Source organism: Gymnoscopelus braueri (genome assembly GCF_963280865.1).
Source record: "Gymnoscopelus braueri genome assembly, chromosome: 21".
In the NCBI taxonomy this organism is placed as follows: Eukaryota; Metazoa; Chordata; class Actinopteri; order Myctophiformes; family Myctophidae; genus Gymnoscopelus; species Gymnoscopelus braueri.
Genome location: NC_137623.1, coordinates 37,479,664 through 37,505,114, shown reverse-complemented (window position 1 = coordinate 37,505,114; position 25,451 = coordinate 37,479,664). Strand labels below are relative to the sequence as shown.

At 41.1% G+C, this 25,451-nt stretch overlaps 1 protein-coding gene across 5 annotated transcripts in view; it reads right to left on the bottom strand.

Annotated features, from left to right (window-relative positions):
* The window catches only part of col11a1a (collagen, type XI, alpha 1a), a 124,794-nt gene that overhangs the window by 8,473 nt on the left and 90,870 nt on the right, over positions 1 to 25,451 (bottom strand). For all 5 annotated transcript variants that reach the window (XM_080417212.1, XM_080417211.1, XM_080417214.1 and 2 more), the window contains 15 exons: positions 24,998 to 25,051; positions 24,073 to 24,126; positions 23,253 to 23,360; positions 18,027 to 18,080; positions 17,635 to 17,688; positions 17,439 to 17,492; positions 16,472 to 16,525; positions 12,383 to 12,490; positions 11,633 to 11,686; positions 11,450 to 11,503; positions 9,491 to 9,544; positions 4,139 to 4,192; positions 2,337 to 2,444; positions 1,526 to 1,579; positions 692 to 745 (listed from right to left, as the gene is read on the bottom strand). In XM_080417212.1, coding sequence (XP_080273338.1) covers positions 692 to 745; positions 1,526 to 1,579; positions 2,337 to 2,444; positions 4,139 to 4,192; positions 9,491 to 9,544; positions 11,450 to 11,503; positions 11,633 to 11,686; positions 12,383 to 12,490; positions 16,472 to 16,525; positions 17,439 to 17,492; positions 17,635 to 17,688; positions 18,027 to 18,080; positions 23,253 to 23,360; positions 24,073 to 24,126; positions 24,998 to 25,051 — 972 coding nt within the window. The remainder of the gene's footprint in view (positions 1 to 691; positions 746 to 1,525; positions 1,580 to 2,336; positions 2,445 to 4,138; positions 4,193 to 9,490; positions 9,545 to 11,449; positions 11,504 to 11,632; positions 11,687 to 12,382; positions 12,491 to 16,471; positions 16,526 to 17,438; positions 17,493 to 17,634; positions 17,689 to 18,026; positions 18,081 to 23,252; positions 23,361 to 24,072; positions 24,127 to 24,997; positions 25,052 to 25,451) is intronic.

Sequence of the window (25,451 nt, the reverse complement as noted above, 5' to 3'; positions counted from 1 at the left end):
TTGTAAGCGTTTATCCCAGTCAAGCTGCCTCGCCAGTGTGTGTGTGTGTGGGTGGTGGTTAGAGGAGTGCAAGTACAAAATCTATATTTAATAAAGCCGGTGTCTCTCTGTTTCTTTGTTTGTCTGAAGAGTTTGAGCGTACATACTCTACCAACCCAATAGCAAACATTGGATTGTCAACAAAACACAGATGCAGAGTAATTGTAAATATAGTGTAGCTTTTGATCAAAAACTTTTGAGCCTATACGCTCGATGTGTTCTGGCAACCCGATCTCACACAACTTCGTATACTGTACATTGTGCGGATGTCATTCCGTGCATAGACACCTAGACAACCCGAAAATCTGTGCATAGCCGCCTCGCATCTCCTCCATTGACTAAACCATTTCGGAGGCGCGCAGTCTCAAGCGAACTGGAGGGACGTCCCGAACGTTGCGACGTTCGCTTGACGGCTTGCGGCCCGGTTACGCCCACCGTGGGATTCACGGCTCATATGCACAGGTTTTCGGGTTTTCTAGGTGTCTACACACGGAATGACATCCGTGCGATGTATACTAAATTGTGTGAGATCAGGCTGGTGGTCACAGAGTTAGTCCTTTCATTTGAGGTCAATCTGCCCCGACCTATTTTTGGGGTGTCTGGGAAATCGAATCAGTGTGTGTCTGGGAGCAGGAAATGGGGTTGAACTCACCTTTTCACCCTTGGCGCCAGGATCACCTTTAAGGCCAGGCAGACCGGGAGGACCCTAAGTATTAGAAGAGAGAGATCAAGTTAAAACTCAATTGACGTCGAGGAGAAATTGGACCGAAAGCGTAGGCTGAGTGAAAGAGGAGAGGAAGTTGAGAGGTCGAAAGATTACCCAAAAAAAAAAGAAAATAAATGACGAGTACAGATAGAAAAGTTTAAAATGAATGTGCGCCAGGACTGAGTAGAAAAAACTGGCAATGTAGACAAGAGGTCAACGAATTACAGAAAAGGATAAAGAAACGACCTGAAGATTAAATGAGAGGCAGGGGCGGCAGGGGGGCGAGACAGAGAGAGCAAAGAGAGGAAAGGAGAAAAAGATTAACTGAAGAGATAAAAAATAAAACAAAAATGTTTAACCCATTTAGACCGGGAACGCATCTGGGAACTTTTTAAAATGTGTGCAAATCTGTGAATATATACTGTATATTCTTTTAAAGCGAACATTATTGACTCAAATCTTTGCTTCATTTAATTGAATGTTTTGGTCCCCTGGAACGAAATATTCTGAGATGGGGGGTCGGCGGCCAAATACATTTACATTTTGGGGGTCCTTGACTATTATGAAAAACGTGTGAGAACCACTGATATAGCAACATAATTTTTTTTTTGAAAACTGTTGGGATTTAGAAGACATTTGTAGAATCGGCTTCAGGTCTAAATGGGTTAAGAGAAAGTGGAGTGAGAATAAGGCAGAGACGGGGGGGGGGTTTCGCCACTGGAAGTGAGAGAGATAGCGAGGCAGAGAACGAGAGAGATGATGATGATGATGCATACTAACCATAGGTCCGGGTGGGCCATCCTGTCCTGGAGCGCCAGGCAGTCCTTGTTCACCCTAGGAAAAGACCATCCACAGTTGTAGTAAGCATTATAGCCCGTAGTAACTTCTCTGGCCCTAATATTGATTTCCTGTGCTCGGACGTGATGATTAATAGCCCAAATACGGCAAAAAAAAAAGAAAAGTGTGTTGGTATAAACAAGCGAATGTGCAAGGTAAATGGGAGTATCGATTATTCCATGAGTTCAGTCGTCATGCCTCAGTGGCGGTGGTCAATGTGTGGACCTGTGTGTGCAATAAGCTTTGTTTTGTGTGTGTGTGTGTGTGTGTGTGTGTGTGTGTGTGTGTGTGTGTGTGTGTGTGTGTGTGTGTGTGTGTGTGTGTGCGTGTGGGGGTGCGTGCGTGTGTGTGTGTGTGCGCGCGCAGTGGTGTAAAGTAACTAAGTACATTTACTCAAGTACTGTACTTAAGTAAAATATTGAGGTATTTTTTTACTTTACTGGAGTATTTCCAATTGTCATTACTTTTACTTTTACTCCACTACATCTCAGAGGCAAATATTGTACTTTTACTCCACTACAATTATATCTACATTGCAGTATTGATACTTTTACTTAAGTAGAACATTTGAGTACTTTTTCCACCACTGTGTGTGTGTGTGTGTGTGTGTGTGTGTGTGTGTGTGTGTGTGTGTGTGTGTGTGTGTGTGTGTGTGTGCGTGCGTGCGCTCACGTGCATGCGTCTGTGCCTACAAGCTTGTGAATGTGTGTAACTTAAAACACATAAAGGGAATGGTGCATTTCTTAATACTTACAACAGGTCCGGGTATTCCGCGTAGACCTTCTGGACCGGCTTTTCCTGAAGGCCCCTGGGGTCCGACGGGGCCAGTTTTGCCTGGTGCTCCCTCGGAACCAGACTCACCCTGAAGGTAAGGAGGATATTTGTTATGTGAGCACAAAAAAAAGCCAAATAACGCTGGTTTTATTCTGTATTATATTGCAACCTTCTCTATGAATGTGGTAGGGACACGGGAACAATGGTCACCTGGATGCCGCAGGGTTAGGGTAAACTGCGTATTCATTGTGTGTAATTATTTGTTTGCCTTGGATGAGTACACCAGCTTAACGGAACGCTTCACTATTCGATTTGTGGATGTTCGGTCAATTTGTGACATCAACCGTGACGATCGATGCACAGACGTTTTGATTGCATGCAATACCACCTGAGAAAACACATGGCGCTTTGCTATCTGGTATCCTACAATACCGAGAATTCACCGCAATGGCGATTGGTTCTCCAGACTTAGCACCATGTATCGTTAATTAATCCCATCGATAAGACATAGCATTTTGAATCATTACTCGCTATCAATAAGACTTAGCATCATGTATTGACCATTACTCTTACAGATAAAGACATTGAATTGAAATGTATTAACAGGTAATAATGTGTCAACTTTTATGTTGTATGTCAGTGACTAACACTAACGCATAACATGTTATACTATGTGTATTGGCTTCTAAATCTGAGTCTGGCTTCAGTAAATTGCTACTTTTGATGCTTTTGTGTGACGCTGCTGTAGTATGATCAAGTAGGGCGTTACTTTACGAAAAAAACACAAAAAGTAAAAATATGGAGATAAGAGGTTTCTGCCCGACAGCAACGATATAACACTGTTAAAGCAGTTTGACCACTGAGTTGTCCCACAGGTCAAGTAATACCATACAGCAATGCATTTTATTTTTCTTCATTTATTCTTCTATTAGTCTTTTTATTAACTACCATGCTGAAAATATCCCTTAAGCCAATGCCATTTTCTAAATAAACTGTACGTGTGATTAAAAAGCCACAAATACATTCCAAAATGTAATTAAACACCTTTCAGTCTCTCTCAATGTCATTTTTCATTCTCAACAGGATGATGGAATATCATTGTGTGGGTTTTCATTAACAGTGTTTGTCTTAAAATGCTAATAGAAAACATTGAGGCGAAGCATCAGCGTATCAAAGGTTTTCCAATCCCGTTACTGTGGGGAAACAACACTGTTATATTCTGCCTATTAGTATGACTTTCCACCCACCCCTGCTCGATATGCTCCATAAATTTGGTACAGCAAGCTAGAAATCCCAAATTTGCTTAAAATGTTGGGATGTATCAAAACATTTTTTTTTTACTGTAGCTAAAAAGGTTATGCAGGGGACTTAAAGGGACATGGTGTCGATATTGAACCTAAATCCCACTGTTCACTGATATATTTTGCAACACATAGGCATCAACAAATTCAATAAAAAAACCTTGTATGTATTTGTATGGAATGTCCACACAACGCTGTGAGCTTGTAGATTGTCAATTTCCGTTGCTTTCAAAACACAACTAACTACTCTTAGTCTTGAGAGTGAATCGCAATAAGCTCAGTTAAGAGGAATAAATATGAACATTTCATTTTTAACACTAAAGGCCTAGACATAAATCTCTGTTCGGACTTAGTAGCTAAGTCACAGAACAATGGGAGTGAATTTCTGTGGCTTTAATTCAACAGGATACAACCACAATAAGACAGTAGTCGAGGGACCTGCTGAGAATGCTACGTGAGGGCTGAACTGATTTTGTGTTACCTTGGCGCCCTTCTCTCCTTGCCTGCCCTCTGCACCAAATGCTCCCGGGGGTCCCTGGGGGAAAAAATAGGACACACATTAGCATTTCAGCAAGATATTTTAGCTTTTAGCTTTAGCACACTAGCATTTCAGCAATATATTTAAGCTTTTAGCGTTAGCATTTTAAGCATTTAACCAATAACCATGCTTGGGCATTTGAGCAAGATATTTACGTGTAACCACACTTTCAGCAAGACATTCCAAGATTTAGCTTTGTCAGGCTTTAGCATTTGAGCAAGACACAAAACATTTAAGCTTCAGCATACTTTAGCATTTCAGCAAGACATTCAAGATTTAGATTTAGTACACTTTAGAATTTAGTATTTCAGCTAGACAAACTTTTAAGCTTTTTGCACTTTTTCAGCAAGACCATAAACCTTTATCTTTTGCATACTTTAGCATTTCAGCAAGACCATAAACCTTTAGCACACTTTAGCTTTTCAGCAAGACATTTAAGGTTCGGCTTTAGCACGCTTTGGCATTTAAGCAAGACATTAAGATTTATAGCTTTAGCATGTCATCATTTCAGCAACACATGGGTGGGCTTTAGCATGCTTTAACTTATAAGATATTTAAGGCATGTGTGCTGTCAAACACGCACTTGCTATTATACTCAGAAGCAGGTACCTTTTTAATGTACAAAACTTTGACGTTATACATTGTACACACATGTTGCCCTGTTTTTACCACGTTTGTGTCCCGTAAATTTGATACATACAGTATGTGTACGTATTGCAATATGTGCAATACAACAACATAGTCTACACATTTTGCTTACATTCCATAGTATACAGTGTATACATGGTGAAGAGGGAATGGTTGTCATGACCAAAAACATTAAGTTAAAGATATTTTGGCACACTGAATGTCTCACAGGCTGTGAGCCGTTTGGCTCATATATTACCCCCAGAAATCTCTAGCGGCTCACACCGTTGCCATGGACACAGGATGCTTGTCAGTTAGCTGTACGTGGTTCCTAACCTTTTTTTGGATTAGGACCCACTTGAAAATCTCTCGAAAAGCGTTCGCGGCCCACCCATCTGACCACTTAACAAGTGGTCAGATGGGCCAGAGCTATGAGCCATGATCCACGAGCTTGTATCACCCAGTATGTAGGCGTAACTTAACTTATAATATTAAACAAAGTTGTTGGCAAATATTTGCCTTGAGTGGTCCCTGAAGCAGATATAACAATGGTGTGTCCCTGAAAATCCATTAGACCGACTCAGACATTTGGTCTTGCTAGGTGCCCCTTTCCACGTGGCAGGCACACGCACGCACGCACGCACGCACGCACGCACGCACGCACCCGCACCCGCACCCACACACACACACACACACACACACACACACACACTCAGGGTGCGCCCGACTGCTCGACGAGCTCAGGGCTCTCCAATCATGGCAAGGGTCATTCTTTATCCACGGTGGTCTCTCTTGGGCCCGAAGCTGTCTCTTTCGACTTCCACAATGGTTCCCCCCTTTCAGAAGCTGTCCAAACTCTACTCTGATCCAGCTGACTGCAGCGAAAGGGAGGCCCGAGTGCTATTGACTGAGCGCCGCTAATGTGCGCTCTCCTCCCCGTGTCTTTGAGCTTGATGTATGGGCCTCGCACTGGAACACAGGCTCTTGAAAAAGACCAAAGGCCATTTCTAATTGAGCCCATCAGGAGTCAATGCATTTGTGTCTATTGGCTGAGTAGCATTATGGGTATTTCAAAGCGTATTACTGTGATATGGGTCGGTGTTTCTTTTTTTTTGGTAAGTGGGGTCTGGGGACCCCCGATGGTACTTGAGAGGTTCCAGAGGGTCCCTAGCCTAAATAGAACCTTTTATTCAGTATAATTCAATTCACTTGAAATGTTTACGAGACAGAAACATGGACAAGTGGCTATTCTAGCAATACCTTTCAATATCACCACTATGAATCTATTTCTCATTTATTATTATGACAATTCAATTCAATTCAATTCAATTCAATTCAATTCAATTCAATTCAATTCAATTCAATTCAATTCAATTCAATTCAATTCAATTTTATTTAATTTTATTTAATTTTATTTAAGTCAATATGATGATCCGCTTCCCGTTTCAATAATGCCTTCTCCCAGCATCGCATTAAAGTGTTTGTTGAGCAAGACACTGAACCTATAACTGCTCCCTAATTGTTAGCACGGGTTCCAGGCAGAAGACAAATTCCAGGTTACTGTAAGTATGTGCAAAATGTACTTGGCCAATTTAGATTCCCTTTCCTTTGATAACTTACTTGGAAAAAGTCATTACCAACTGATCTGAAAAGATTAAGAGGGTTTCAAATTTCAAGTATAGCTAGAGCCAGAGATTAAAAGAAAATGCATTATTCCATAATAACAACTACCCCCCCCCTCCCTCCTAAAGTAAAATAAATGGAAAACAATGATATTAAAACAAGAGGCAAATAAGATAGAAATAAATAAATAAGTTGGGACCATGCTAAAATTGATTCTGACACAGGCTAGAGAGCTAGAGGAAGAGATTTGAGGATCATTTCAAACGGTTATGGACAAAACGCTGAGGATGCAGAAGATGGGAGGATAGCTGCACAAGAACACTGGCTGTGGAATCAGGTATTCAAGGAAGCCAGCTGCTGGCAAATTGCAGGCATCGTCATCGGTTCCATTTTGTTTATTTATTTATTTTTTCGGAGATGACAGAAGACCTGCATGTGATAAAATAGCCATTTTGCTTTCGGTAATCCCTTGGCCACAGATAGGAACTTCAAGTGCTTAAAACCATGCTAAATACTTGGAATGTAAATTCCAATGGGTATATTAAAAAAAGCAATTATCCCCTTTTTGAAAATGCATGACATATTTTTGCCATTAGACTGAGCCATGGAGTCTTTGTAACGCAAGCCAGTCCCCTGAGATTGTGACTTTTCTTTGAAAAATGAGAGAACAGCAGCTCATTCTCATGTGGACACCGAGCTTCCCATCATATTGGAAATATGTTAATAGTCAGTCACACCAAGAAGGGGAGCATTTAATACTTATACTAACCCCTATAATACTTAGTAAAACGGACCTGAGTTGCGACTGTATTTGGCACACAGTTGTTTTCACTCTCAACACCAAATCTCGTTGCCAAACATAGCTGATCTACAAGCTCACAATGCATCGCAAAGCGACACGTTGTGAGCTTGTAGATCTGCTATTTCAGAGGAACGTTTTCCCCCCAGAATAAGGGGCTTAAAGAAGTGTTAAAATGAGGTCAAAATGACCTCAACGACTTTCACATTGAAAACAGCGAACGGTGAATACTGAATCACGGAGCGAGGCCGGGAACAAATCACCATGGCAACATTAACTTTTAATGCAGTGAACTCTCCTCTGTTCGACCTTAAGCTTCGACCTAAAAAAAAGAAAAAAGGTCCCTTTCTAAAGTAATTATTTATTCCGCTAGTATCTGAGCCCAGTCACAAATGATGGCCATGATCGAGCCTGATGATAATCAGCGCCTACACATGAGGTCAGTGTGCAAAGGTAGGGCTGGGGGGGTGGGGGGATGGGGGGCTGCCATGAAACTCCCAACCAGTGTTGCCAGATTCTGTGAGAGAAACAAGCAACCAGGTCTAGAAAAACAAGCCCAAAAGAGGCGACTATGGGACACATGAGCACTGTAAACATATACCTCAGCTATTTGAAAATAGCAGATCTACAAGCTCACAAGGCGTTGCGATGCGTTGTGATCTTGTAGATCTGCTATTTTAAAAAAAAAATCTGGGGGGAAATTATAATGAGCAGACCTGGCAACACTGCTCCCGACCCCTCTCTTCTTTCCACTCAACAACCCCACCATGTCTGTACTATTGCCAGTGCTTTTTGTGCTGCGGCTGTCAGTCGACTGGCATCGAGATCAATAGCGTCAGAATCACTGCATCTCCCACCCCTCGCCCTCAAACCCCACAAGCAGGAAAATCGGTTCTGAGTTCTGCAGCTTCAGTCTCGAAAAGCTTTTATTTCGATTTATTTTTTCTCTCCGAGAGAATTGAAATAGATGGCCTCACATCCCGACATTCGTTCAATGGGCTATCGAGAGTTGGAGACGTCTTCGCTTCCACCGTTTACGGTCAGCTCGACGCATTGACCGGCCATTCCACCCCCCACCCCACCCCACTCTATTTTTTTAATGAAAATGAAGCTCCCTGCTTCCCTTGCCAAGATTGAGACATTGTGTTGGAGTCACTGCAGACAGCTTTGATAGCGATCTGTTGGCCATGGGTGCAAGACTCCATGCCAGCCAATATGCACTGCCTTTTGTCTACATTCATAATGGAGTTTAATGCATTTCCCCTGGGTTTTTTGAGACTTTGGGGATTTATCAGTGACAAAAGCCTTGGTTGATAATCTATATACTGTACTGGGGGTGATTTCAAGCCCTGCAATAATAACCATAAACCCAGTAGTGTAAAGTAACTAAGTACATGTACTCAAGTACTGTACTTAAGTACAATTTTGCGATACTTTTACTTTACTGGAGTATTTCCAATTTTCAATACTTTTACTTCTACTCCACTGCATCTCAGAGGCAAATATTGTACTTTTACTCCACTGTAATCATTTGAAAACTTTAGTTACTAGTTATTTTGTAGATTTTGATTATTATTACAAATCATACATTAACCACTTCAGCCCTATACATATATTTCGGCCATTTGAAAATAGCCGATCTACAAGCTTGTAGATCGGCTATTTTCAAAAGATTTTTATAAATTTAACTTGTGAAATGCGGATATTCTGCATAATGAGTACTTTCTACTTTTGGTACTTTAAGTACATTTTGATACCAATACTTTTGTACTTTTACTCAAGTACATTTTTAATTCCGGACTTTTACTTGTAACAGAGTATTTCTACATTGCAGTATTGATACTTTTACTTAGGTAAAAGATGCGAGTTATTTTTCCACCACTGCCAAAACCTGGAAGGATGAAACCTCAATGTAAGGGTACTTATAGGAGATCGGCATAATTCAGTGGTTCTCAAAGTGGGGTCCGGAGACCCCCAGGGGTCCTTGAGGGGGTTCCAGGAGGTCCCTCCCAGCTAAATGATGGTTATGGTAGGAACCAAATGGACCCTTACCAGTCTGTAACTCTGAGAGCTATGGGGGTCCGTACATAGCCTAATGCATAGTGCATACCAAACTCGTGGTGCTTGAAATTAAAAAGGTTTGTATAAATGTAACAATGCAGCTTTTGTCGAACGAAGCCATGCTGGCTTGAATGAGTGACAATACCCAAACGGCTGTGTGGACATTGTATTGTAGCTTTACTTACTCTTTTGCCTGGTGGTCCTGGTGGGCCAGCTTCTCCTGATGGACCGGGCGGCCCCTGGAAATGAGAGCGGAAATAACACAGTCAGTATTGTCAAAACGACAACAAAGAAGTAGAAAAATACCATTTTCACAATGTTTTGTATCAACAATTGGCTCGGTGTTGATGTGGATTTGGACAAGAGGGCAGCTCATTATGCTCTGCCAACAGGACCAGAGCTCAGAGAGCGTATTGACATTTAGGAAATACTCAAACAGGACCATGTCCAAAAAAGAAAAAAAGCCTAAGCCAAAAAAAAACACTCAAACGAGACATCAGACCTTCTAAAACAACGGGCTCTCAGGGACAGTTTCATCCAACTATCGCCGAGCTAATTGCATGCAATTAAACCTTAATTTGTCAACGGTTGCATTGGCAGATACCTGCCAAAACATTGAAAAGAGAAAAAGCAGCGACTATCATTTTAAGTGCAGAGGAATTTACGGAGTTATTCAGCTGTGTGAAGGGTTTGGAACTTTGGTACGTTGATAAACAAAACAAAACAAAAAAAACTATACTCGAACGCTAATTGAAGTAGAAGGCGGATATGCATGTTTTTCTCCCGCTTCACTTCACTGCGGCATTTCAGAAAATGTATTACGTTTTTTAATATAACTTCTAAATACACTTGAGAACGGAGAAAGTCCCTACCAAAACAAACTGAAATTCATTCTTCAAAAACGGTATAATACATTTAGAAAGTTTCCCTATTGTTTGTTTTTGGTGCTGATAAAAAGTAATTTACATTCATAAATGTTAATAGGCACTGTAATTCACGACGCAGACGGCCGGCACAGCACTGTTTACCTTTTATTACTGAGAATGCTCTATGAACCTGAGATGCAAAGTACAGTAAACACTCACCCTAGAGCCATATCTGAAGTAAATATCATGATCTAGTATTCTGCAGCACAGGTTATTTACAGTACTCACCAGTGGTGTAACTAAGTACATTTACTCAATTACTGTACTTAAGTAGGCTACAATTCTGAGGTATTTTTGGGCGGTGAAACCGCCCCTATATGTGAGGTTTGGATATTTGCACACCAAATCCTGCGCTGTGATTGGCCACAAATGTACCCCGCTAATGTGCACCGTGATTGGCCAATCACAGTCTATTCAGGACTGTGATTGGCTAGGAAACATGACACATGTGCATAGCCCTATATAAGAAACCATAACTTTAAAAAAACAATAAATTTGTTTTTTTTAAGTTATGGTTTCTTCCATCACTTCTTCCATCACTTCTTCCATCACTTCTTCCATCACTGTGATGACCACTGTGACCACACCGCCCACTTCACACTGGGTGTGATTTTTACTTTACTGGAGTATTTCCAATTGTCTATACTTTTACTTCTACTCCACTACATCTCAGAGGCAAATATTGTACTTTTACTCCACTACAATTATTTGAAAAATGTAGTTACTAGTTACTTTGCAGATATAAATGATTACATTATAAAACATACTTTTTAACCACTTTAGCTCTGTTTTATACATAGGCTATTTGGAAATAGCCGATCTACAAGCTCACAACGCGTCGCAATGCGTCGGGTTGTGAGCTTGTAGATCTGCTATTTTCAAACATTTTAGTACTTTTACTTTTGGTACTTTAAGTACATTTTGATACCAATACTTTTGTACTTTTACTCAAGTAAATTTTTAATTCCGGACTTTTACTTGTAACAGAGTACTTCTACATTGCAGTATTGATACTTTTACTTAAGTAAAACATTTGAGTACTTGTCCCACCACTGGTACTCACTACATTATACGCTTTACATTATACAGCTTTTACAGGAGGGAAAAAATAAGTGGTGGGTACTTAATTTGAAATCTACAACTTAGAACACGAAAATGAACCCAAATGTAAGGGTCTATACCCGCATGTGTTGTGAACTGATGCAGACTACTACTCACAGCTTGACCGGATTCACCATCCTCGCCCTTCTCTCCGGGTCCTCCGTCAGTGCCCTTCATAAGACAGGCATGGGACATGTTAGATCATGGACAATGTATAATGTATATCCAGCTTTCATCCGAGTGTATAGCTGATGTGATAGCTGACATGCCATGATGCAAATTCCCCCCCCATATACTTACAGCAACGCCAGCCTCTCCAGGGGGTCCAGGATCTCCAGGGAAGCCAACGGGTCCCTTGAGACATAAAAAAAAAAAAAACATGCATCAAAGATCCCCCTAAGCTCTGATGTTGAATTACAGTCTCTTTTTAAAAAAGAAATACATGTTTTGCAGTATAGATAGTGATTTAGAAGATTATATAGTCTCAGAGGTTGTGATAGTGGACTGATGATGGTAAAAATACAGGTACAGACAAGAAAAGTCAAAGGGACAACTTGAAATCAGAGAGAATAATACCCGGGCACTTCAGGAGACACGATAAAACGCTCGGAGCACTCGACTGGTCTGAACGTATTTATTATGTTGCAGGGGTGACTTGCACTCGACTGGTCTGCACTCTGCACGTATTTATTATTTTGCAGGGGTGACTAAGTCACCCCTGCAAAATAATAAATACGTGCAGACCAGTCGAGTGCTCCGGTGTTTTATTTGGGTAGGTCTCACCCGATGTGCCCGAGTATTATTCTCTCTGATGGTACAAATATGTCAGCGCGGCACTCAACTATTATCTCATTGCCATATTTGGCGTTAAAATATAATCTCCTTCAATAAAAAAGGCTTTTTAAGCTCTTCAACATGGTCTTGAATAAAGAATGCCTGCCAATCGGCCAATGGGGGTCATTTCATCTGAAGTGCTGTATACTGTATGTTTGAGCTCTTGTGTGACTGAGAGCCAGAATTGACTAGTATGGAGAATTTGGGCCAACTTACAGGGTTGCCCTTGGGACCGTCATCTCCAGGTGGTCCTTTGGCGCCGGCAGGTCCAGCGGAACCGGGGGGTCCAGCTTCTCCCTTGTCTCCTCTCTCGCCTTTAGGTCCCTGTGATTGTTAAGAGGGAAGGGAGCGTTCGATACATCAGCACCATGGGGGGACAGCACTTTTCCTTTATGAGAGTCAACACCGAGGCCAGTGAGCAATATAGCACATTAAAATGCAGTCAGCATCTGCAGAGAGAGATTGGACCCCAAAAAAAGCATTTCGTAGAATGTGTAATAGACAGACCAAGTTTCTTGATGTGAAATGAGCCTGAAAGATATCGTTTTCAGCCTTGGCCAGCACAGCGCTGATGGCACACTGCACTCACGCTTGTTAGAATGCGATGACATCCTGACACATTTAGGACAACTTTATTTGAAATGCTGAAAGGGAACATCTTGAAAGGCAGGCAGGCCTCTCAAGGACATTTCACTGAATACTGAGGCTTTTGGAACCTCAGAGGCACAAACGTGTTTGACATGGAATAGGCAGGAGGTATTACGCATGCTAGTGAGCACGTTCCCCCTTGCCACATGCCCCGTGCCAACCTGTCGATCTCTTGTCGTACCTACAATAATGACAAATGGCAGCACAGCTAACAGACCCATCAATACGCAGCACTGCGTCAAAAAAAAAAAAAAACGAAATACAGCTCATCAAAATGTCATAGCTTTTGATATGGTTACTCTGCGTTTTAGGAGGTACAGTATTGAGGGTCAGGAGTGGATTTCTTACGTATTATTCTTCTGTTAATTTCATATTTTACCTGCTCTTTCTGTTGTATTGTGTCTTGTATGTTTATTAAAAAACTACTAAACATATTTTGTAAAAAAAAAAAAGAAGAAAAAAAAGGTCATAGCTCTCTGGAGCTGCCATATTGATATGGTAAATGAATAACAGCACAATCTCAATAAAAGTCACAGCCTTTGAAGATGTTGTTTCAAGTGCATAGATGTCCTATAGCCAGGTGACAATGGCTGTGGCATCACGATCCAAGGAATACAGGGGCTTTTGTTTTTATTGTACGACCAACGGTTCGAGAGTTTTAGGCCAAACATAAAGCGGCCGGGTATAGTGCCACCATAGAGCACCGAAGTCTGGCGTAATTTACGCATCCTACCCGGGCCACATTTTTTCTCTCCCCCATTTTGAATTCCGATAGACGTGTTTAATATCGCGGCATATAAGAACTGTGTTTCAAAAATAAACAAATGAGCCTGGCGGTAATGGACACATTATGTGCATTATGGTAACTTATCAGGGCCTGCTTCATACTGTATTCATGCATTTTGATGTTTGATAGTGACATTTCTGTGTCAGTCCTTAGTGCACAGGCTTAGATTTTGATATTAAGAAAATAGGAAGGCAGGCTGGCAAGGTGAAGTGTTTACTTCTTCGCATGAATGAAAGGTTATTTCTTCTTCTTATTTATTTTTGAGCACCCGGGTGATTTTGTGTGTTTGAAGTGGATGGAGATGGAGAAGCTGGAAGATGGGACAAAATCTTCACAAAACTAACACATACAAGCTAATGGATGCATAAGGAGAATCATTTCGTTGGTGTAATTAACAACATCCACTCAAAACTCAGAAATAGTTACAAATGGATGGTCTGTGATGGATGAAGTGCACTCAACACCCCTGTTGTGCTCTTTTATATTGATGTGCCGCTGATGGATCTTTTGCCAAGCTGCCTAGCTACATGGTGAAAAATAATAATTGCTGAACTACTTGAAAGCTAGTTATTATTCTGAAATTAGTAGAAGTAGGGAAGTAGTAGAAATAGACAACATTTATGGCTGTTTTGTTTCTTTGTACTATGGAAAGGTCTTTATACGTTTACTTTTTATATTTAATACATCATTTTAACACCAGATGTTTTTCTTAAGTACATGAGGTGAGCTATACTTTTAACACTTTGACCCAAGTGATTTTCTTTTGGGTGAATTACTCACCAAAGATTTTACATTTACCTGCATTTGGGTTCCTGTAGCAGTGTCTTGACTGCAAATGCAGTACTGGTACTGCAAGTGTTAATTTGGGACCCTGGGCGGGTCACTAACATTCCTCCATTCTAAATAGTAGCCTACATTTTATTCTTATCTGTTAATGATTGATTGACTATGAACGTGCTTTGGTTAACGGTTGTGGAAAATATTCAAAATGGTAATCCTGTACACCATCGAATATAACATTTACATTGGAACATGGAATATGTTCCAGGGGCCACAAGAAAGCTCTGCTGGGGCCGGATTTGGCCCGCGGGCCGCCAGGTGAATATCACTGCTATAGTGCTTCAATCCACATGATCAGCTTGCACGGTCCTGCAATTTCAATAAATTGCTCCTCCAATCCATGTGTCCATCTTTCTTGTCGCTAACTACCTTGTTTTCGGTACACCTGGCTGCCAGTTGTTAAACGAACACTTTGCTAGAGTGTAACAATTTCCCCAGTCCATTATTCCGATCTCTCTTGCATGCTCATTTGACAGTACAATGTCTACAATTTTGAGGTATTTTTACTTTACTGGAGTATTTCCAATTTTCAGTACTTTTACTTATACTCCATTACATCTCAGAGGCAAATATTATACTGTACCTTTTACTCCACTACAATTATTTGAACTTTAGTTACTATTTTGATTACTATAACAAAACATACATTAACCACTTCAGCCCTATACATTTCGGCCATTTGAAAATAGCCGATCTACAAGCTCACAATGCGTCGCATCATGTAGATCTGCTATTTTCAAAAGATTTTTTTTATACATTTGAAAAACTTGCAAAATGGGACATTCTGCACAATGAGTACTTTCTACTTTTGGTACTTTAAGTACATTTTGAAACCAATACTTTTGCACTTTTACTTAAGTAAATTTTGAATTCCGGACTTTTACTTGCAACAGAGTATTTCTACATTGCAGAATTGACATTTAAGTAAAACATTTGAGTTATTTTTCCACCACTGCCTAGTAGTACTTGCAAAATATGTCTATGTTCAAACATTATTATTATGCACCTCAGATCGTCCAGTGAAAATCAAACTTCTCTAGGCTATGCTGATATAATCAATGTCGCAGAAGGCTAAAAACATTTTCGTTGGCGGCGGTCCACATAATGTCCTTCATCCCTCACTCTGTAAAAAGCTAGGGTACCGACCAAACATCACTATCATCTCTCAGACTGTAGGATTTTCCTCCTGATCACAAACTCCTGTCCGGGATAGCCAATCTCAGCATAAGCCTAGCTTTAGAGCAATCATAAGAGCAGGCATATGTTGCTAGCGATTATGTTTTAAGAGTCTGGGAAGGGAGTCAATTTGGCAGGCCGCGTGGCCACAGGGCGCTAGGCAAACGCTAGACTCAGAGCCCCGCTGGCAGGAACCAGCAGGCTCAACAGGAGGCACAATTAGCCTCACGCTCATGAATGCAAAGTGTCATTTTGTTGAAGCAAAATGTCCTCGTCAACAGAGCTTTTTTCTGACAGAGTTCTGCCCCTGGATCAGGTGATTGTTTGCCTGAATGGTTAACCACTGTTGACATTATAATGTTGTGGTGATGTAGAAGAAGATCCATAATAATAATGATAATAGTCTCAGATGTCTGCATGTACGTCCATAAACATACAGACATAATCTCACCTCAGACTTATACATATGGACATTGTTATTTACTGTGGCGTGTTGAATGACACAGCATGTTATCAAAGTTTCTGTTTTTGCCTGTACTTTTGCCTCATTTTAGTTTTTAGTCTTTAAATCTTGTTTTCTTTTGTTTGTTCACTAATCCATGGAGCTGACATGTCACCCAAAAAAAGACACTTTATGTATGTAACAAATAAAGGTTAATTGACTGATTTGTAAATGTCAGAGTAAATGTCAAGAGGTAAACTGACACACCCATGTGCAAGCACACGCACACGCACACGCACACGCACACGCACGCGCACGCGCACACGCACACGCACACACACACACACACAAACGCACACGCGCACACACACATCATACGACAAAACGACAAAGGAAAAAGTGTTCAACTTACTCCGGTTCCGGGCTCTCCAGATGGTCCAGGGTTGCCAGCCTCACCTTGCTCTCCCTGTAGGTTGGGAAATTAATTTCAGTGTCAAATAGAACAATAAGACACCTACAGCAAAACCATGGTGAGCCTTTTGAGGCTTTGTTCCCCTTCTACATTTGAGGCGACTGAGTCATAAGTTACAGCCACGGGTTCCAACAATGATTTAAGTGCATTGTCTGAAAATAAAAACAAATGAAACAAATGAAAAGCTACCAAGTTAACCAATTGTTACCAAATACCTCGATGTGGGGATGACTATTGGTGCTTTCACAAAGAGATTTTTGATACATAATCATCAATAATGCCTAGATATAATAACTAATGTGTAATGGCAAATAATATAACAGCTAGAACAGTCAGGCAGGTTCAGGCAAGTTCATGAGATGACTTTACTGTAACGCAGCCTCTAAAAGCATAAAATAAAGAGTTTCATGCCATATTACCATATTACGATATCCCAAATCCCAGACGATATCTAATCTCATATCACAATAGCGATTTAATATTATTACCCAGCTCTAAAACAAACATTTAGTACATTCTGTAAAAAATCTGAAGATAATGTGTTATATAAGTTGATTAAGTTAAGTTCACAGAGAGCCACCGCAGTTGGTGTGTGTGCCCTCTCAAAGTGATGCAACCCCTTCGCTGTTTCAAATTCCGGAGTCATTTCAGGCTCTCCGGAGGCATCGCATTAACTATTTATCATGCAGCCTTCTGCCAAATGGCAGTAAAATGGGCGACTCTTGTAGGAAGCGTTGTAAAAATGGGCATTAATAGTGTCAGAGCACTAAGTCACACAAAACGGTCTGCTTCTATTACAACGAAGCGACTCCCGTAGGTGAGAGCTAGAGCAAAGCCACAGGGAGAGAGAATTTGGTGGCGGTATTTGAGCACCGGGCGGTCACCTGCTAGCGGCTTATGTACTCACCTTCTCGCCCACAGATCCCATGCCGCCCACACCACCGGGAGGACCTTGTGCACCCTGTGATGGGAATGACAAAAAAGAGACAAATCACGATCCGTCTCCTCGACACAGAGAGAGAGAGGAAATATAATTCTGAAGGCAATTATTGACGTGAACGAGGTCGTTAACGGTGACGACGGCATCGTCAGGTGATACGTACGTCAGCTCCGCTGGGACCCTGGGGGCCTCGAGGGCCAGGTGGACCAGGAGGACCCTGAATAAGGGGGACACAGGAAATGGCATGTTCAGACATGAAGTAACCCAACAAACCTGGCAACCCTATTTTGGGATTGTAATATTGTAGGTGAAGATTTTCCAAACATTTCAAAAGTTTACAAAATTGCCACAAAATAGCAAAAATAGCAGATCTAAAAGCTCAGATATTTTTTTTAATATAGAAAAACAACCGATATAAGCCCTAGAATCTAGGGCTTATGTCGGTTATTTTGCTATATTAAATTCTAGGGCCTAGATTATAGAAACTACTCCAATTTAAGCCCTATGGCTTATATAGAGAATTAAGCTCGGTCAAAAAGCATATATGTTACTTACCATAGGACCGACGTCACCGTTCTCTCCCTTCTCGCCTGGAGGTCCAGGAAGACCCTGGGGACAAGGAAGAAGGAAAAGCAACAAACAATCGTATTAGTGGTTAAGGAAATAATGAGCACGGAGGTGCTGTTTTATGAATACACAATGGCGTCATTTAGATTTGTTTGTGTTGTTAAACACGAGCAACAGCTGTTCCAGCAGTACTGCGTGAGCTTTAATTGGACAGCTATAACACTCGCTTGTTGCTCGCCCGCATTTTAACAAGACACATAATACAGTTAAGTAATACTAACTAGAGTCGATATGTGTTGCGGAAGCAACACAAATGAACTATTTAAATACATATTTTATGGTATACATAGAAAGTGTAGAGAAAGTAAAACCCTGCACCTTCTGTTTGTTGACTGAAACAAGAGTGCAGTTCTGGCATAGATTCATGTTGTTATCCTTACTTTTTATGACTGAAGAAGCCATCTAAATTGAATAAATGTGCCACATTTTTTGGGGGGTATTTGTGTTAGGCAGGGTTGTCATTTGGGGTTTCAGGGAATTGGCAATTAGAGTTCACATTAACCTCAAATTAAGTTTTTTTTTTAATGCATAATTATTTTCCTCAACTCAAACGAACACATTTTTTGCAGATTAATTTGATTTCAGATCAACGATGAGTGCATCTCAATCCATGTCCGTCCATGTACATGTGACATGCGTTCTTGACTGCAACCACCATCTAGTAACTAATGCACAATCTATGTAAAGCATAGCTATATAAATGCACCATTTACCATTTACAAGAACTAATAGGACTGTTTTGCCTTTTACCAAAAAGCCCAGAGTGAAGGCAGAAAGGAGAGATTGCGTAATTGGATGATGATCGACTGTCTAGACGTGGCCTCTCCGCCACAGACTCACCAATTCTTCGCTTCAACCCTCACTCAATTGTAAAGAAAAAAAACTCTGCACCGCCTTCCTAAAAGTCTCCATTGTGACTGGGCTCTCCAGTACTTTCCTTCACCGATTTCCCCGTGGCTATACTGCTTGCATCAAAGTCACACCTCCAGTGCCAGAACCCTGTCCATGGCCCTGCACTCTGACAGCACACAGGTTTGAGTCAATCTGTCGCGGTGGGAACTCCACTATCCTCTATATCCTTGATGTGCAATGAGAATCCATCACTTCCCAAGGACACTATATGTCTCCCACCTTTCCCTCACTATTCACAGTCCAAAAAGTTCTTTTTTGTTCCCCCTCGGCCAGAAATATCCTCAATAAGACTAGCCGGTCGTGTTCAGTCACACCAGGGATATACAGGCAGGCAGGGAACATTGTCTGTCAGACACAGAAGCCTATATACAGCCCTGACTTCCTTCTTTATTTGTGATGTAATCTCTGTTCTGTTCTGGTGGCAGGACTGGCAGCACTGGAAGTTGAGTTTGATTGCGCAATAGTTTTGCACATTACTGTACTGTGAGTAAGGGGCATTGGCTATAATTCTAGGCCTCATCAATAAGTTAGTAAGTCAATACCTCACAGTTCGTATGTCTTTACTTTATTATCTTGATTTAAATTAATATTGTATACTATGTTTTTCTTTACTTACTCAACTGATTTGGCACTAATGTTTAACCCAGGCTTGGTAGGGGGTATCCATGCCTCTGCTTTTGATTGCTATTAAAAAACGTGTTTTTTTTGTATTTTGTTCAAAAACAACCCCTACTTTAACCCTCACACAACATTATGGATATTGATTTGCAGCTACATCTAAAACGTATACTGTTGTACTTTATCACACAGATTGTTGCTCTGGAACGGAGCATCTGCTAAACGCCTAAAGGACAGTAAACAAAAGTATAAGGTATCATACAAAGGAGTGTGTGCGCTATACAATTCAATGTGCTTCTGTTTCCTTTCAGACAATGTTTTCTTATTTCTCCCAGCAGTGGCATTCATAGCTCCATGGCGACAGAGAGCTGTCACTGTGGTGTGTTTTAAAAGATGGAATATACCCAGCAGATAATCAACAGCCCAGTGTTAGGGGACATGGAGAGAACATCGGAGCCTTTTCTGTAACCTTTCGCTTTTTATTTTTGCAGTCGTCTCGACTTAAAGGTGCAGACACAGATCAGGGCGTGCATGCATGAACCCCACATTCACATTGTGAACCCTGACATTTCTCTACCAGTAATTGCTGTGGTTAAATTACTGCGCCGGTGCAGTTAGCTCGTGTGTGTGTGTGTGTGTGTGTGTGTGTGTGTGTGTGTGTGTGTGTGTGTGTGTGCGTTTGAGTCAAAGGCAGTTTGCCATCAGCCATGTTGAGGAGAAAAGCTAAAGGCATCAAATAATTCTTTCCTCTTGCTCTTTCACTGACCCGTCTTCCTCAAATATCCTCGGTGTGTTTGGTGTACCGTATGTCCGTGTGCTTGCGAATGGTGCATCTTTATATAGCGCCTTTATCCAAAGCGCATTACAACGGGCATTACATTCACCCACTCACCACACACACACACACACACACATTCACACACCGATGGAGGAAAGCATGCAAAGGCATCAACCCGCTCATCGAGAACAGTTAGGAGTTCAGTGTCTTGCTCAAGGACACTTCGACAGTAACACAGGGTGGAGCCCGGGATCCAAACCCGGGAACCTTCCGACTCGACTCCCCCTGAGCCACTGCCGCCTCAATGTTTGTCCGGGTGGGGGCGTGCATGCACGTGCACGCGTACACATGTACACGCGTACGTGCATTATGCATGCAGCCTTGTGCATGTGTGGTTCTGCTGCTACCACCAAATGATGCTAACTGTGTGTGTGTGTGTGTGTGTGTGTTTCCTGGCGGGGCGTGCGCATGCAAATGTGATTCCCTCCCCGTGGTGAGGAATCTCATCAGCGCCGAGGTCTCCTTAGTCAGAGATCGTTAGCGAGGCTACTAATTATTCGCGGGCGTAAATGTGCTTGATGACGGCCTGACTGCTGGAGCAGGTCAGCGTGCGCGATTAACCCCTTAAGATCTGAGGCCGATTCTACAAAATGTCTTCTAAATCATAACATTTTTTTTTTTAAACTTATATTACTATGTCAGTGGTCCTCAAACTTTTTCATGTCAAGGACCTCAAAATAGCAGATCTACAAGCTCATAGGGCGGCACTCGGTGCCGCGGTATGAGCTTGTATATCTGCTATTTTTGGGTAGCCAAAGTGTAAAATAATGGGTTTTTTTGCTCAAATCAAAAAATTACACAGATGCTTTACCCCGGTCTTAAAGGGTTAATGGAACAGCGGCGGGAAGTGAATTACTCCCAATTAAAATCCCATGGGATTGAACAGTGCCTCTACTGAGGACAGTACCTTGGAATAATGATCGCCATTACTATGTCATCAAGACAGTATAAACGCGCAATGTGTTTAGCTTAAGAGCCCAACCACTCATAAATTAACTGATGGATGAGGTTACCGAGCGCTATTCTCAAGCGGAGCTCCTTTTATTGTGAAAGGTATAAGCTGATATTATTGTCTGGAAACCTCATTCAGTATGTCCAAAACGGTTACTTTTTCACAGTGGTGTACTCAAGTACTGTACTTACAGTAAGTATCATTTTGAGGTATTTTTACTTTGCTGGAGTATTTCCAATTATCAGTACTTTTACTTTCTACTCTACTCCACTACATGTCAGAGGCAAATATTGTACTTTTACTCCACTACAATTATTTGAAAACTTTAGTTACTAGTTACTTTGCATATATGCATTATTAAATTATAAAACATACATTAACGACTTTAGCCCTATTCTAAACCTAGGCTATTTGAAAATAGCCGATCTACAAGCTTGTAGATCTGCTATTTTCAAACATTTTTGTACTTTTACTTTTGGTACTTTAAGTACATTTTGATACCAATACGTTTGTACTTAGTACATTTTTAATTACGGACTTTTACTTGTAACAGAGTACTTCTACAATGCAGTATTGATACTTTTACTTAAATAAAACATTTGAGTACTTTTTCCACCACTGAGGTACATAAGGATTAGCCGTAGCAGCGTAGCATTTTGTATGCATGGAGGATCTAATCTGTAAAGCTGACCTGACCTTGAAGTATAACCACCGACAGTGTTTCCCTGAACACAATAAGCACTATGGCATGCAGTGTCCTGTCCTTCTTCACTATAGGACATTATGTGATGAAATAGGGTCCACTTGAAAAATCTCAAAAGTGTTTGCGGCCCACCCACCTGACCACTTAACACTGGCTGCCGTGTTAAGTGGTCAGGTGGGTGGTCCGCGTGCATCAATCGGTTGTGTTCCGGCTTGGATAAATAGAACTAGGGTAACAGTATAGCTTTAAGCTCCCGTTCATCAGTATCACAATGAAAAACTTTTTTTTTAAGGTTTTAAAGAGAAAAAAAGGTAATTATTAATGTTAAAATATCAATACAATCGAAGTGTTTTGCCAATTGTTTGGGGGCCCCACTTGCAACATCCTCGTGACCACACAGCTCACAGGCTGAGAATGGATGGAATAAAGGACATTTAGCTGTCTTTTCAGCCGTGTCAGGCGTGGCGGTGAATAGAAGTGGTGCTGAGCTCTGTAATCATACAGGGGTCAGAGCCGCGTTTGGAACACAGTACACACGACAGATCCAATTAGCCGCAGCGCAGGGCCAATCAATACTGTACATCAACAGGTGGTGAATTAGATGACTGTCCAGCTCGGTGCTTCATGGGTGACCTGTGTTTTGTTGTTGTTTGTTTTGTTTTGTTTTGTTTTATACAACATACAAAGAACAGTGTGTTTCTATTTGTCCTCAGTGGAGATAAGTACGATAAGGATGCTCATATACTGCAATGGTTCTCAAAGTGGGGTCCAAAGAGAGTGTGCAAACGTTAGTGTGCATTTAGTGTCCATTTGCACACTCCCAGAGTTAAGTGGGTCCTTGAAGTTAATACGTTTGGGAACCACGTATATACGGATGATGATGTTTGTAATGTTGTCTGTTATGCATGGAGGGAAACCAACTAAACCGTGATAAATAAGTAGACAGGAAAAGATGTATACACACACTACACTACTTTCTTGGCTAATACGCTGTTTCTTGGTTTTAATGTATGGTTTTCAAGTATATGAGCAAAAATGACTTTGTGTGCGTGCGTTCGTGTGCGAGTTGTGTGTGCGAGTTGTATGTACGTGTGTGTGTGTGTGTGTGTGTGTCTATGAGTTGCAACCAACCTGTAAACCGATGGGACCTGGCGGTCCGGGGAAACCTCTGGAACCCTCATCTCCCTTCTGTCCAAACATCCCCTGCTGACCCCTGGGACCTGGCTCTCCATCTCCTCCCTGAGGACAGACGCACACATTTTTAATCAGACTTTTCACATTTCATTATTACACAGCAGGAAGGGTAAAACATGCTGTACAGAGCAGGCAGAGAGACGTGTAGAAGAGTAATGAATTCAGTGCAGAAGCGGATACGGTATATCTGCTGCCTGGTTCGCTTAAATAGTCAACATTGATAATTCATAGCTTGTAATGGCTCTTGCTGACTACTAAGAGTAACCCAGAACCTTCCATACCCTGACACTTTCCAGAGCCTGTGAAGTCCTGCAATGATTTTTTTTGTTAGTATTATTATATTTATTATAATTATAACCTGTACCACCACTGAAGTGGGAGGTACGTCATAAAAACATTAGCTTCAATCAGCCCGGTTTATCTGAAACCGAGCTCTAGCGTACAGAAACAAACCCAGAACCAGTGAAATACGAAGTTTTGCAGCAAGGTACGGTTTGCTTAGTTCTAGTAGTCGAAAAGAGCCATAAGTTGCAAAGTACGTAATTTGGGGCGTCCTCGACATGCAATTTCTTGTGAACTGGTTTAAACACTAATAATAAAAAAAAAGGGAGCAAGCCCAAATAACTACACTTTAAAAACAAGCACAAAACAACCTGCAACCCACAACTAACAACATTCACAAGCGACTTCACAGAAAAACAAGCCCAAAGTTGCTTATAATAAGTGGACATGGCAACACTGGGATAGTGGTACTCACAGCCGGACCCGGTGCACCAATAGGACCTTGTAGACCAGCTGGACCAGGAGGACCCTGAACACAGGAGAACAAAACGGAAGATTATTGACCGATAATTCATTTAATTTAATCTTTATTTATTCCATTCATGGTTTAACAAAAAAAAACCATTATTTTTTTACATGAAGAATCACAAATGAAAAGGAGCAGGAAGAAGATAAATCTGGTTATACCTGCCCCTATATTCAATTAAAAGTCATCAAAAATAGATGATCTGTCCAATGGCTACCAACCAGTACATCACCATGACTCATCAAATAAATGATGCAACACTTAGAATGACAAAACCCCTAATCCTTGCTTATGGATCTACTTACTGAAAATGATTGACGTAATGATCACACACATGGCATTTCAGAACCACTAATGCTTGTCTATGGATCTACTGGACCATGCACTTTTTCTTTCTGGATGTGCTATGATTTACAAAGACATTTATCCCCTATGAGGATCAATATTGCTGCTGCATTGCATTAATTGAGATTCTGTGTTTGCATTGGTGTCACTATACTACTGAATGAGAACATGCATAATAGAGTAGCAGGAGATTGGGGTTGGGACGAGGTTCACTTCATCACAGTAGGTGTAAAGTAACTAAGTACATTTACTCAAATACTGTACTTAAGTACAGTTTTGAGGTACTTTGACTTTACTGGAGTATTTCCAATTGTCTGTACTTTTACTTCTACTCCACTACATCTCAGAGGCAAATATTGTGCTTTTACTCCACTACAATTATTTGAAAACTTGAGTTACTAGTTGCTTTGCAGATATAAATTATTACATTATAAAACGTACATTAACCACTTGAGCCCTTTTTTATACCTAGGCTATTTGAAAATAGCCAAACATTGGAGTACTTTTTCCACCGCTGTGTTCATCATACCTGTTCTCCTTTGTCAGCCTTGCTTCCCTTCTGACCGGGCTCTCCAACCTCTCCCTAAAAACAACACACAAACACACACAAAATGGTCTCATAAACACGCATTCTTTTCAGAATGAGAGCAGTTTATAGGAAGTCTTCAATGTGGTGTTGGGGGTGGGGGAGGGGGGATCCATCTTATATAACATACGAAAATGGCTCCATTATCTGTGCTGACAATGATTGTGTTGTCATGGGCAGCAATCAAGCGAGTTAATACATGTGATTACATTCACCGCTATGCTTCTGATTACATAAGGACCAGTCGTTGAAAGTAACTAAGTATTTCGAGTAACTGAGTATTTAGATTTTTTCTATACTTTATACTTCTACTCCACTACATCTCAGAGGAAGATCTTGTACTTTTTACTCCACGGCAATTATTTGACGGCTTTAGTTTGCACATTTAGATTATTAA